The 15,393-nt window shown below is 46.6% G+C and overlaps 1 protein-coding gene across 7 annotated transcripts in view; it reads left to right on the top strand.

The window, feature by feature from the left end:
* Nucleotides 1-14,886, top strand: part of LOC142483531 (uncharacterized) — a 165,720-nt gene extending 150,834 nt beyond the window's left edge. For all 7 annotated transcript variants that reach the window (XM_075583539.1, XM_075583541.1, XM_075583543.1 and 4 more), the window contains one exon: nt 14,134-14,886. In XM_075583539.1, coding sequence (XP_075439654.1) covers nt 14,134-14,786 — 653 coding nt within the window. In that variant the 3' untranslated portion in view covers nt 14,787-14,886. The remainder of the gene's footprint in view (nt 1-14,133) is intronic.
* The last annotated feature ends 507 nt before the right edge of the window (nt 14,887-15,393 follow it).

Raw genomic sequence — 15,393 nt, forward strand, 5'->3', positions numbered from 1 at the left:
TCATTATACTGTACAGAACTCATAGGGTGCCGCTCATTAAACTGTACAGAACACATAGAGTGCCGCTCATTAATCTGTACATAACTCATAGGGTGCCGCTCAATATACAGAACTCATAGGGTGCTGCTCATTATACTGTACAGAACTCATAGGGTGCCTCTCATTATACTGTACAGAACTCATAGGGTGCCGCTCATTAATCTGTACAGAACTCATAGGGCGCCGCTCATTAAACTGTACAGAACTCATAGGGTGCTGCTCATTAAACTGTACAGAACTCATAGGGTGCCGCTCATTATACTGTACAGAACTCATAGGGTGCCGCTCATTATTCTGTACAGAACTCATAGGGTGCCGCTCATTAAACTGTACAGAACTCATAGGGTGCTGCTCATTATACAGAACTCATAGGGTGCCGCTCATTATACAGAACTCATAGGGTGCCGCTCATTATACAGAACTCATAGGGTGCCGCTCATTATACTGTACAGAACTCATAGGGTGCCGCTCATTAAACTGTACAGAACTCATAGGGTGCTGCTCATTATACTGTACAGAACTCATAGGGTGCCGCTCATTAACTGTACAGAACTCATAGGGTGCCGCTCATTATACTGTACAGAACTCATAGGGTGCCGCTCATTAACTGTACAGAACTCATAGGGTGCCGCTCATTAAACTGTACAGAACTCATAGGGTGCTGCTCATTATACTGTACAGAACTCATAGGGTGCCGCTCATTAACTGTACAGAACTCATAGGGTGCCGCTCATTAAACTGTACAGAACTCATAGGGTGCTGCTCATTATACTGTACAGAACTCATAGGGTGTCGCTCATTAAACTGTACAGAACTCATAGGGTGCCGCTCATTATACTGTACAGAACTCATTGGGTGCTGCTCATTAAACTGTACAGAACTCATAGGGTGCCGCTCATTAAACTGTACAGAACTCATAGGGTGCCGCTCATTAAACTGTACAGAACTCATAGGGTGCCGCTCATTATACTGTACAGAACTCATAGGGTGCCGCTCATTAAACTGTACAGAAATCATAGGGTGCCGCTCATTAATCTGTACAGAACTCATAGGGTGCCGCTTATTAAACTGTACAGAACTCATAGGGTGCCGCTCATTAACTGTACAGAACTCATAGGGTGCCGCTCATTAACTGTACAGAACTCATAGGGTGCCGCTCATTAACTGTACAGAACTCATAGGGTGCCGCTCATTAAACTGTACAGAACTCATAGGGTGCTGCTCATTATACTGTACAGAACTCATCGGGTGCCGCTCATTATACAGAACTCATAGGGTGCCGCTCATTAAACTGTACAGAACACATAGGGTGCTGCTCATTATACTGTACAGAACTCATAGGGTGCTGCTCATTAAACTGTACAGAACTCATAGGGTGCCACTTATTAACTGTACAGAACTCATAGGGTGCCGCTCATTAAACTGTACAGAACTCATAGGGTGCCGCTCATTATACAGAACTCATAGGGTGCCGCTCATTATACTGTACAGAACTCATAGGGTGCCGCTCATTAAACTGTACAGAACTCATAGGGTGCCGCTCATTATACTGTACAGAACTCATAGGGTGCCGCTCATTATACAGAACTCATAGGGTGCCGCTCATTATACTGTACAGAACTCATAGGGTGCCGCTCATTAAACTGTACAGAACTCATAGGGTGCCGCTCATTAAACTGTACAGAACTCATAGGGTGCCGCTCATTATACTGTACAGAACTCATAGGGTGCCGCTCATTATACTGTACAGAACTCATAGGGTGCTGCTCATTATACTGTACAGAACTCATAGGGTGCCGCTCATTAAACTGTACAGAACTCATAGGGTGCCGCTCATTATACTGTACAGAACTCATAGGGTGCTGCTCATTATACTGTACAGAACTCATAGGGTGCCGCTCATTAAACTGTACAGAACTCATAGGGTGCTGCTCATTATACTGTACAGAACTCATAGGGTGCCGCTCATTAACTGTACAGAACTCATAGGGTGCCGCTCATTAAACTGTACAGAACTCATAGGGTGCTGCTCATTATACTGTACAGAACTCATAGGGTGCCGCTCATTAACTGTACAGAACTCATAGGGTGCCGCTCATTACACTGTACAGAACTCATAGGGTGCCGCTCATTAAACTGTACAGAACTCATAGGGTGCTGCTCATTATACTGTACAGAACTCATAGGGTGCTGCTCATTAAACTGTACAGAACTCATAGGGTGCCGCTCATTAATCTGTACAGAACTCATAGGGTGCCGCTCATTAACTGTACAGAACTCATAGGGTGCCGCTCATTATACTGTACAGAACTCATAGGGTGCCGCTCATTAAACTGTACAGAACTCATAGGGTGCCGCTCATTAATCTGTACAGAACTCATAGGGTGCCGCTCATTAAACTGTACAGAACTCATAGGGTGCTGCTCATTAAACTGTACAGAACTCATAGGGTGCCGCTCATTAATCTGTACAGAACTCATAGGGTGCCGCTCATTATACTGTACAGAACTCATAGGGTGCCGCTCATTAATCTGTACAGAACTCATAGGGTGCCGCTCATTAATCTGTACAGAACTCATAGGGTGCCGCTCATTAAACTGTACAGAACTCATAGGGTGCCGCTCATTATACTGTACAGAACTCATAGGGTGCTGCTCATTAATCTGTACAGAACTCATAGGGTGCTGCTCATTATACTGTACAGAACTCATAGGGTGGTGCTCATTATACAGAACTCATAGGGTGCCGCTCATTAACTGTACAGAACTCATAGGGTGCCGCTCATTAAACTGTACAGAACTCATAGGGTGCTGCTCATTATACAGAACTCATAGGGTGCCGCTTATTAACTGTACAGAACTCATAGGGTGCTGCTCACTAAACTGTACAGAACTCATAGGGTGCGGCTCATTATACTGTACAGAACTCATAGGGTGCCGCTCATTAAACTGTACAGAACTCATAGGGTGCTGCTCACTAAACTGTACAGAACTCATAGGGTGCCGGTCATTATACAGAACTCATAGGGTGCTGCTCATTATACTGTACAGAACTCATAGGGTGCCGCTCATTAATATGTACAGAACTCATAGGGTGCCGCTCATTACACTGTACAGAATTCATAGGGTGCTGCTCATTAACTGTACAGAACTCATAGGGTGCTGCTAATTAAAATGTACAGAACTCATAGGGTGCCGCTAATTAAACTGTACAGAACTCATAGGGTGCCGCTCATTAATCTGTACAGAACTCATAGGGTGCCGCTGATTAAACTGTACAGAACTCATAGGGTGCCGCTCATTAAACTGTACAGAACTCATAGGGTGCCGCTCATTAAACTGTACAGAACTCATAGGGTGCCGCTCATTAATCTGTACAGAACTCATAGGGTGCTGCTCATTATACAGAACTCATAGGGTGCCGCTCATTAACTGTACAGAACTCATAGGGTGCTGCTCATTATACAGAACTCATAGGGTGCCGCTCATTATACTGTACAGAACTCATAGGGTGCTGCTCATTAATCTGTACAGAACTCATAGGGTGCCGCTCATTAACTGTACAGAACTCATAGGGTGCTGCTCATTATACAGAACTCATAGGGTGCCGCTCATTATACAGAATTCATAGGGTGCCGCTCATTATACAGAACTCATAGGGTGCTGCTCATTATACAGAACTCATAGGGTGCCGCTCATTATACTGTACAGAACTCATAGGGTGCCGCTCATTAAACTGTACAGAACTCATAGGGTGCCGCTCATTATACTGTACAGAACTCATAGGGTGCCGCTCATTATACAGAACTCATAGGGTGCCGCTCATTAAACTGTACAGAACTCATAGGGTGCCGCTCATTAAACTGTACAGAACTCATAGGGTGCCGCTCATTATACTGTACAGAACTCATAGGGTGCCGCTCATTATACTGTACAGAACTCATAGGGTGCTGCTCATTATACTGTACAGAACTCATAGGGTGCCGCTCATTAAACTGTACAGAACTCATAGGGTGCCGCTCATTATACTGTACAGAACTCATAGGGTGCTGCTCATTATACTGTACAGAACTCATAGGGTGCCGCTCATTAAACTGTACAGAACTCATAGGGTGCTGCTCATTATACTGTACAGAACTCATAGGGTGCCGCTCATTAACTGTACAGAACTCATAGGGTGCCGCTCATTAAACTGTACAGAACTCATAGGGTGCTGCTCATTATACTGTACAGAACTCATAGGGTGCCGCTCATTAACTGTACAGAACTCATAGGGTGCCGCTCATTAAACTGTACAGAACTCATAGGGTGCCGCTCATTAAACTGTACAGAACTCATAGGGTGCTGCTCATTATACTGTACAGAACTCATAGGGTGCTGCTCATTAAACTGTACAGAACTCATAGGGTGCCGCTCATTAAACTGTACAGAACTCATAGGGTGCCGCTCATTAAACTGTACAGAACTCATAGGGTGCCGCTCATTATACTGTACAGAACTCATAGGGTGCCGCTCATTAAACTGTACAGAACTCATAGGGTGCCGCTCATTAATCTGTACAGAACTCATAGGGTGCCGCTCATTAAACTGTACAGAACTCATAGGGTGCTGCTCATTAAACTGTACAGAACTCATAGGGTGCCGCTCATTATACTGTACAGAACTCATAGGGTGCCGCTCATTAATCTGTACAGAACTCATAGGGTGCCGCTCATTAATCTGTACAGAACTCATAGGGTGCCGCTCATTAAACTGTACAGAACTCATAGGGTGCCGCTCATTATACTGTACAGAACTCATAGGGTGCTGCTCATTAATCTGTACAGAACTCATAGGGTGCTGCTCATTATACTGTACAGAACTCATAGGGTGCCGCTCATTATACAGAACTCATAGGGTGCCGCTCATTAACTGTACAGAACTCATAGGGTGCCGCTCATTAAACTGTACAGAACTCATAGGGTGCTGCTCATTATACAGAACTCATAGGGTGCCGCTTATTAACTGTACAGAACTCATAGGGTGCTGCTCACTAAACTGTACAGAACTCATAGGGTGCCGCTCATTATACTGTACAGAACTCATAATGTGCCGCTCATTAAACTGTACAGAACTCATAGGGTGCTGCTCACTAAACTGTACAGAACTCATAGGGTGCCGGTCATTATACAGAACTCATAGGGTGCTGCTCATTATACTGTACAGAACTCATAGGGTGCCGCTCATTAATCTGTACAGAACTCAATAAGGTGCCGCTCATTACACTTTACAGAATTGATAGGGTGCTGCTCATTAACTGTACAGAACTCATAGGGTTCTGCTAATTAAAATGTACAGAACTCATAGGGTGCCGCTAATTAAACTGTACAGAACTCATAGGGTGCCGCTCATTAATCTGTACAGAACTCATAGGGTGCCGCTGATTAAACTGTACAGAACTCATAGGGTGCCGCTCATTAAACTGTACAGAACTCATAGGGTACCGCTCATTAAACTGTACAGAACTCATAGGGTGCCGCTCATTAATCTGTACAGAACTCATAGGGTGCTGCTCATTATACAGAACTCATAGGGTGCCGCTCATTAACTGTACAGAACTCATAGGGTGCTGCTCATTATACAGAACTCATAGGGTGCCGCTCATTATACAGAATTCATAGGGTGCCGCTCATTATACAGAACTCATAGGGTGCTGCTCATTATACAGAACTCATAGGGTGCCACTCATTATACTGTACAGAACTCATAGGGTGCCGCTCATTATACAGAACTCATAGGGTGCCGCTCATTATACAGAACTCATAGGGTGCCGCTCATTATACTGTACAGAACTCATAGGGTGCCGCTCATTATACTGTACAGAACTCATAGGGTGCTGCTCATTAATCTGTACAGAACTCATAGGGTGCCGCTCATTAATCTGTACAGAACTCATAGGGTGCCGCTCATTATACTGTACAGAACTCATAGGTTGCTGCTCATTATACAGAACTCATAGGGTGCCGCTCATTATACAGAACTCATAGGGTGCCGCTCATTATACTGTACAGAACTCATTGGGTGCCGCTCATTAATCTGTACAGAACTCATAGGGTGCCGCTCATTATACAGAAACCATAGGGTGCCGCTCATTATACTGTACAGAACTCATAGGGTGTTGCTCATTAAACTGTACAGAACTCATAGGGTGCCGCTCATTAATCTGTATAGAACTCATAGGGTGCCGCTCATTATACAGAACTCATAGGGTGCCGCTCATTAATCTGTACAGAACTCATAGATTGCCGCTCATTATACTGTACAGAACTCATAGGGTACCGCTCATTATACTGTACAGAACTCATTGGGTGCCGCTTATTAATCTGTACAGAACTCATAGGGTGCTGCTCATTAAACTGTACAGAACTCATAGGATGCTGCTCATTATACTGTACAGAACTCATAGGGTGCTGCTCATTATACTGTACAGAACTCATGGGGTGCCGCTCATTCATCTGTACAGAACTCATAGGGTGCCGCTCATTCATCTGTACAGAACTCATAGGGTGCTGCTCATTAACTGTACAGAACTCATAGGGTGCTGCTCATTATACAGAACTCATAGGGTGCCGCTCATTAAACTGTCCAGACTTCATATGGTGCTGCTCATTATACAGAACTCATAGGGTGCTGCTCATTAAACTGTACAGAACTCATAGGGTGCTGCTCATTATACTGTATAGAACTCATAGGGTGCCACTCATTATACAGAACTCATAGGGTGCCGGTCATTAATCTGTACAGAACTCATAGGGTGCTGCTCATTATACAGAACTCATAGGGTGCCGCTCATTCATCTGTACAGAACTCATATGGTGCCGATCATTAATCTGTGCAGAACTCATAGGGTGCCGCTCATTATACTGTACAGAACTCATAGGGTGCCGCTCATTATACTGTACAGAACTCATAGGGTGCCGCTCATTATACAGAACTCATAGGGTGCCGCTCATTAACCTGTACAGAACTCATAGGGTGCCGCTCTTTATACTGTACAGAACTCATAGGGTGCTGCTCATTAACTGTACAGAACTCATAGGGTGCCGCTCATTATACAGAATTCATAGGGTGCCGCTCATTAAACTGTACAGAACTCATAGGGTGCCGCACATTAATCTGTACAGAACTCATAGGGTGCCGCTCATTATTCTGTACAGAACTCATAGGGTGCCGCTCATTATACTGTACAGAACTCATAGGGTGCCGCTCATTCATCTGTACAGAACTGATAGGGTGCCGCTCATTATACTGTACAGAACTCATAGGGTGCCGCTCTTTAAACTGTACAGAACTCATAGGGTGCCGCTCATTAAACTGTACAGAACTCATAGGGTGCCGCTCATTAAACTGTACAGAACTCATAGGGTGCCGCTCATTAAACTGTACAGAACTCATAGGGTGCCGCTCTTTAAACTGTACAGAACTCATAGGGTGCCGCTCATTAAACTGTACAGAACTCATAGGGTGCCGCTCATTATACTGTACAGAACTCATAGGGTGCCGCTCATTCATCTGTACAGAACTGATAGGGTGCCGCTCATTATACTGTACAGAACTCATAGGGTGCCGCTCTTTAAACTGTACAGAACTCATAGGGTGCCGCTCATTAAACTGTACAGAACTCATAGGGTGCCGCTCATTAAACTGTACAGAACACATAGGGTGCCGCTCATTATACAGAACTCATAGGGTGCCGCTCATTATACAGAACTCATAGGGTGCCGCTCATTAAACTGTACAGAACTCATAGGGTGCCGCTCATTATACAGAACTCATAGGGTGCTGCTCATTAATCTGTACAGAACTCATAGGGTGCCGCTCATTATACTGTACAGGACTCATAGGGTACCGCTCATTAATCTGTACAGAACTGATAGGGTGCTGCTGATTATACTGTACAGAACTCATAGGGTGCCGCTCATTATACTGTACAGAACTCATAGGGTGCCGCTCATCAAACTGTACAGAACTCATAGGGTGCCGCTCATTATACTGTACAGAACTCATTGGGTGCCGCTCATTATACAGAACTCATAGGGTGCCGCTCATTAATCTGTACAGAACTCATACGGTGCCGCACATTATACTGTACAGAACTCATAGGGTGCCGCTCATTAATCTGTACAGAACTCATAGGGTGCTGCTCATTAATCTGTACAGAACTCATAGGGTGCCGCTCATTAATCTGTACAGAACTCATAGGGTGCCGCTCATTATACAGAACTCATAGGGTGCCACTCATTAATCTGTACAGTACTCATAGGGTGCTGCTCATTAATCTGTACAGAACTCATAGGGTGCCGCTCATTAAACTGTACAGAACTCAAGGGTGCCGCTCATTAAACTGTACAGAACTCATAGGGTGCCGCTCATTAAACTGTACAGAACTCATAGGGTGCTGCTCATTAATCTGTACAGAACTTATAGGGTGCTGCTCATTATACTGTACAGAACTAATAGGGTGCCGCTAATTATACAGAACACATAGGGTGCCGCTCATTATACAGAACTCATAGGGTGCCGCTCATTATACAGAACTCATAGGGTGCCGCTCATTAAACTGTACAGAACTCATAGGGAGCCGCTGATTATACAGAACTCATAGGGTGCTGCTCATTAATCTGTACAGAACTCATAGGGTGCTGCTCATTAAACTGTACAGAACTCATAGGGTGCCGCTCATTATACTGTACAGGACTCATAGGGTGCCGCTCATTAATCTGTACAGAACTGATAGGGTGCTGCTCATTATACTGTACAGAACTCATAGGGTGCCGCTCATTAAACTGTACAGAACTCATAGGGTGCCGCTCATTAATCTGTACAGAACTCATAGGGTGCCGCTCATTAATCTGTACAGAACTCATAGGGTGCCGCTCATTATACTGTACAGAACTCATAGGGTGCCGCTCATTATACTGTACAGAACTAATAGGGTGCCGCTCATTAAACTGTTCAGAACTCATAGGGTGCTGCTCATTAAACTGTACAGAACTCATAGGGTGCCGCTCATTAATCTGTACAGAACTCAAAGGGTGCCGCTCATTAAACTGTACAGAACTCATAGGGTGCCGCTCATTAAACTGTTCAGAACTCATAGGGTGCTGCTCATTAAACTGTACAGAACTCATAGGGTGCCGCTCATTATACTGTACAGAACTCATAGGGTGCTGCTCATTAAACTGTACAGAACTCATAGGGTGCCGCTCATTATACTGTACAGAACTCATAGGGTGCCGCTCATTAAACTGTACAGAACTCATAGGGTGCCGCTCATTATACAGAACTCATAGGGTGCCGCTCATTATACAGAACTCATAGGGTGCTGCTCATTAAACTGTACAGAACTCATAGGGTGCCGCTCATTAATCTGTACAGAACTCATAGGGTGCCGCTCATTAATCTGTACAGAACTCATAGGGTGCCGCTCATTATACTGTACAGAACTCATAGGGTGCCGCTCATTATACTGTACAGAACTCATAGGGTGCCGCTCATTAAACTGTTCAGAACTCATAGGGTGCTGCTCATTAAACTGCCACAAAGACATTTTCCTGGGAAAACCACAATTTTGCATGAAATGCCTCTCACTGTATTAATCATTACCCAGATCTCACATTCCCACACTGGGCTGGTTTCTGTGTCACATTGATGCTGTTTTATCACAAGTTTCCCAGTCTGAGAATCGGCTTCCTTGGCATCTAAACTATTGGTATAAGTTTATTAAACATATTAGCACAGAGACAGTAACCTGGGGCGTGTTCCCTCTGCCAGCATTAGGGAAGTATCCCATGCTGAGAGTCCCATGTGTGGGATAAATACCCTGTGAGGGACACACAGCTTATCACAGCTACACACAAAGCCCAGAGCCTGTGTCCCTGCATCTCCTGAGCCTCGGACCAGCCATGAGAATCCTCTTCCTGCTGCTGCTTGTTCTCTGTGCTGTATCCTCCTGGGTACCCAGCTGTGAGGGTAAGTGATCCTGTCCCGGTATACACGTACATACCACCTCTCCTATGCTGGGACTTCTGGCTCTATCCCTCCTTATACACAGTGTGTCCTGTATCGGGAGCTGGGAGATGTGAGCTGTTAGGTTTCCTGCTATAAGCCTGTGAGATCAGTCAGTCTAGCTTTGCTGCTCCACAAATTCTTCCAGCTGCAAAACAAGAGCACCTATAGACGTCTTACACATTATACACACACAGGCACCTATACACGTCTTACACATTATACATACACAGGCACCTATGCACAAGTAGCACTGTTCACCACCTCACCCCCCCCCCCCCCCCTCCTAGGAGATGTTGCTGCTGTTACAGGTGTTCATGGTGCGGTCATACCTGTGAGGGTCCAGGAGAGTTGAGTGGTCTGTGAAGATGTGGGAAACAGGACAGGCTTGTGATGATCATGATGTTCCTGTCAGGGTGTGAGCACCTTCAGCTTCAGTGGGCTCCAGGAGTTCCAGAGTCAGTCCCCACCAGAGCAGACTTCTTCCCCCCCTTGCCCAGTGGACTGAACACTCAAGCAGGGGTATGTAAAACAAAGGGCTTTATTTGAGCAGTCACTGCAGTTAAGCACACAGCGGATGCAGGGTTTTCAGAGGATCCCAGGCCTCTGGATGGTGCTGGCCCTCTTCTAATAGCGAGGCATCTGATCTTTCCTGCCCAGCCAGCCCATGCAGGACTGACTGGCCTCTCCCTCTCCCAGCTGGGAGGAGACCGGCCATACACTTCCACTCCCTAGGAAGTGTGTATCAGAACTCCCTCCAAATTTGCACCTTCTCCCTGAGGGCCAGAAGGGGAGGGCACAGGATCTGCACCATGATAGGCTGCACACAGATTCCTATGTCACCACCACTTCTGTCACTCAGATGGCCACTACCTAGACCTGGTTTTCACTAAAAACTTCTCTCTCTCCGACTTCTCCATTTCCCCTTTTCCTCTCTCTGACCATCACCTCATCTCATTTTCTCTCTCTCGCTTCTCTCCATCTCCATCTCGCCCTCGTTTTTGCAGAAACCTGCGCTCTATTAACCTACCAGCTCTTGATTCCACTTTACGCTCCTCCCTCTCCTCTCTCAGTTCTGCTTCAGACCCTGACAACCTGGTCAGGATCTACAACTCTGCCTTATCTTCCTCTCTTGATCTACATGCCCCGCTTTCTCTCTGCCGTCCTCGCCCTTCTAACCCCAGACCCTGGCTAAACTCCCACACACGCATGCTGCGTTCCTCCACTCGTTCCTCTTAACGCCTCTGGAGGAAATCTCATACGCTCGCAGATTTCATTCACTACAAATTTATGCTATCCTGTTTCAACTCTGCCCTCTCTCAGGCTAAACAAACCTACTTTTCATCACTAATCAACACACACAAGTCTAACCCACGCCGTCTCTTTTCTGTCTATGACTCTCTACTCAGACCACCCTCAGCTGCCTCCTCTTCTTCCTCCATCTCACCTCAGGACTTTGCTGACTTTTTTAAGGAAAAGGTGGAGTCCATACGGCAGAACATCCCATCTGTTGCCTCCTCCCATCCCACAATGCTTCCCAACTCTCCTCCTGCCTTTCTTGACTCTTTTTCCGCTATCTCGGAGGAGGATGTGTCACTGCTAATCTCCTCTTCCCCCTCTACCACTTGCCCTCTCACCTGGGGAGAAAATATAGAGAGACACCTCAGAAGGGCGAAAAAAAGATAGAGAGACCTGAGGGAGAAATGAAGAGAGACCTGAGGGAGAGGAGAGCGATTTGTGTGCAGGATGTCTCTCTGTAATACACCCTGTGTGCAGGATGTCTCTGTATTAGTGACCGTGTGTGCAGGATGTCTCTGTATTAGTGTCCCTGTGTGCAGGATGTCTCTCTGTATTAGTGACCCTGTGTGCAGGATGTCTCTCTGTATTAGTGACCCTGTGTGCAGGATCTCTCTGTATTAGTGACCCCGTGTGCAGGATGTGTCTCTGTATTAGTGACCCTGTGTGCAGGATGTCTCTCTGTATTAGTGTCCCTGTATGCAGGATGTCTCTCTGTATTAGTCCCTGTGTGCAGGATGTATCTCTGTATTAGTGACCCTGTGTGCAGGATGTATCTCTGTATTAGTGACCCTGTATGCAGGATGTCTCTGTATTAGTGACCCTGTGTGCAGGATGTCTCTCTGTATTAGTGACCCTGTGTGCAGGATGTCTCTGTATTAGTGACCCTGTGTGCAGGATGTGTCTCTGTATTAGTGACCCTGTGTGCAGGATGTCTCTCTGTATTAGTGACCCTGTGTGCAGGATGTCTCTCTGTATTAGTGACCCTGTGTGCAGGATCTCTCTGTATTAGTGACCCTGTATGCAGGATGTGTCTCTGTATTAGTGACCCTGTGTGCAGGATGTCTCTGTATTAGTGACCCTGTGTGCAGGATGTCTCTCTATATTAGTGACCCTGTGTGCAGGATGTCTCTCTGTATTAGTGACCCTGTGTGCAGGATGTCTCTCTGTATTAGTGACCCTGTGTGCAGGATGTCTCTCTGTATTAGTGTCCCTGTGTGCAGGATCTCTCTGTATTAGTGACCCTGTATGCAGGATGTGTCTCTGTATTAGAGACCCTGTGTGCAGGATGTCTCTGTATTAGTGACCCTGTGTGCAGGATGTCTCTGTATTAGTGTCCCTGTGTGCAGGACGTCTCTCTGTATTAGTGACCCTGTGTGCAGGATGTCTCTCTGTATTAGTGACCCTGTGTGCAGGATGTCTCTCTGTATTAGTGACCCTGTGTGCAGGATGTCTCTCTGTATTAGTGACCCTGTGTGCAGGATGTCTCTGTATTAGTGTCCCTGAGTGCAGGATGTCTCTGTATTAGTGACCCTGTGTGCAGGATGTCTCTCTGTATTAGTGACCCTGTGTGCAGGATGTCTCTCTGTATTAGTGACCCTGTGTGCAGGATGTCTCTCTGTATTAGTGACCCTGTGTGCAGGATGTCTTTCTGTATTAGTGACCCTGTGTTCAGGATGTCTCTCTGTATTAGTGACCCTGTGTGCAGGATGTCTCTCTGTATTAGTGACCCTGTGTGCAGGACGTCTCTCTGTATTAGTGTCCCTGTGTGCAGGATGTGTCTCTGTATTAGTGACCCTGTGTGCAGGATGTCTCTCTGTATTAGTACCTGTGTGCAGGATGTGTCTCTGTATTAGTGTCCCTGTGTGCAGGATGTCTCTCTGTATTAGTGACCCTGTGTGCAGGATGTCTCTGTATTAGTGACCCTGTGTGCAGGATGTCTCTGTATTAGTGACCCTGTGTGCAGGACGTCTCTCTGTATTAGACCCTGTGTGCAGGATGTCTCTCTGTATTAGTGACCCTGTGTGCAGGATGTCTCTCTGTATTAGTGACCCTGTGTGCAGGACGTCTCTCTGTATTAGACCCTGTGTGCAGGATGTCTCTCTGTATTAGTGACCCTGTGTGCAGGATGTCTCTCTGTATTAGTGACCCTGTGTGCAGGATGTGTCTGTATTAGTGACCCTGTGTGCAGGATGTCTCTCTGTATTAGTGACCCTGTGTGCAGGATGTGTCTCTGTATTAGTGACCCTGTGTGCAGGATGTGTCTGTATTAGTGACCCTGTGTGCAGGATGTCTCTCTGTATTAGTGACCCTGTGTGCAGGATGTCTCTCTGTATTAGTGACCCTGTGTGCAGGATGTATCTCTGTATTAGTGACCCTGTGTGCAGGATGTCTCTCTGTATTAGTGTCCCTGTGTGCAGGATGTCTCTGTATTAGTGACCCTGTGTGCAGGACGTCTCTCTGTATTAGACCCTGTGTGCAGGATGTCTCTCTGTATTAGTGACCCTGTGTGCAGGATGTCTCTCTGTATTAGACCCTGTGTGCAGGATGTCTCTGTATTAGTGACCCTGTGTGCAGGATGTCTCTGTATGTGTCCCTGCGCTCTCTCAGCGCTCTCTCAGCGCTCTCTCAGCGCTCTCTCACAGGCTGGGCTGACTGCAGGAAGTTAGGGAAATTGTGCCGTACAAACCCTGTCTCTTTATGATTACAGGATTACAGAGGCGCGAGGAGCCGGTACCGCCTGGATTTACACCTTTCCGAGTAGTCCGGGACGTACAGAGGCGCGAGGCACCGGTACCCGGATTATCACCTTTCCGAGTAGTCCGGGACGTACAGAGGCGCGAGGCACCGGTACCCGGATTATCACCTTTCCGAGTAGTCCGGGACGTACAGAGGCGCGAGGCGCCGGTACCCGGATTATCACCTTTCCGAGTAGTCCGGGACGTACAGAGGCGCGAGGCACCGGTACCCGGATTATCACCTTTCCGAGTAGTCCGGGACGTACAGAGGCGCGAGGCGCCGGTACCCGGATTATCACCTTTCCGAGTAGTCCGGGACGTACAGAAGCGCGAGGCGCCGGTACCCGGATTATCACCTTTCCGAGTAGTCCGGGACATACAGAGGCGCGAGGCACCGGTACCCGGATTATCACCTTTCCGAGTAGTCCGGGACGTACAGAGGCGCGAGGCGCCGGTACCCGGATTATCACCTTTCCGAGTAGTCCGGGACGTACAGAGGCGTGAGGAGCCGGTAACCGGATTATCACCTCTCCGAGTAGTCCGGGACGTACAGAGGCGCGAGGCGCCGGTACCCGGATTATCACCTTTCCGAGTAGTCCGGGACGTACAGAGGCGCGAGGAGCCGGTAACCGGATTATCACCTCTCCGAGTAGTCCGGGCTGAATAATCTAAACAATAAATGTCACATACATGATGTATCGGGCTCACACGCCAACCAGGCTGCCGATCATCCCTACATAGAGCATCAATAAAGCATGTAACATGTTCTAATGTCTCCTGTGTTCTGATCCGCAGTCCCAGCGTGTCTTACACATTATATATACACAGGCACCTATACACATTAACCAGGCACCTATACACGTGTTACACATTATACATACTCAGGCACCTATACACATCTAACACATTATACATACACAGGCGCCTATACACGTCTTACACATACTACATACACAGGCACCTATACACATCTTACACATTATACTGTACATACACACGTCTTACACATTATACATACACAGGCACCTATACACATTATACATATACAGGCACCTATTCACATGTCGTACACCTACTACATACACTGGCACCTATACACACGTCTTACACATTATACATACACAGGCACCTATACACGTCTTACATATTATACATACATAGGCACCTAAACACACGTCGTACACATACTACATACACAGGCACCTATACACATCTTACACATTATACATTGTGACAAACGCCCCTCTTTTGTAGTGCTGACGTCTGTCTGGGTT

This window comes from Ascaphus truei, unplaced genomic scaffold (genome assembly GCF_040206685.1).
Source record: "Ascaphus truei isolate aAscTru1 unplaced genomic scaffold, aAscTru1.hap1 HAP1_SCAFFOLD_334, whole genome shotgun sequence".
Taxonomy (NCBI): Eukaryota; Metazoa; Chordata; class Amphibia; order Anura; family Ascaphidae; genus Ascaphus; species Ascaphus truei.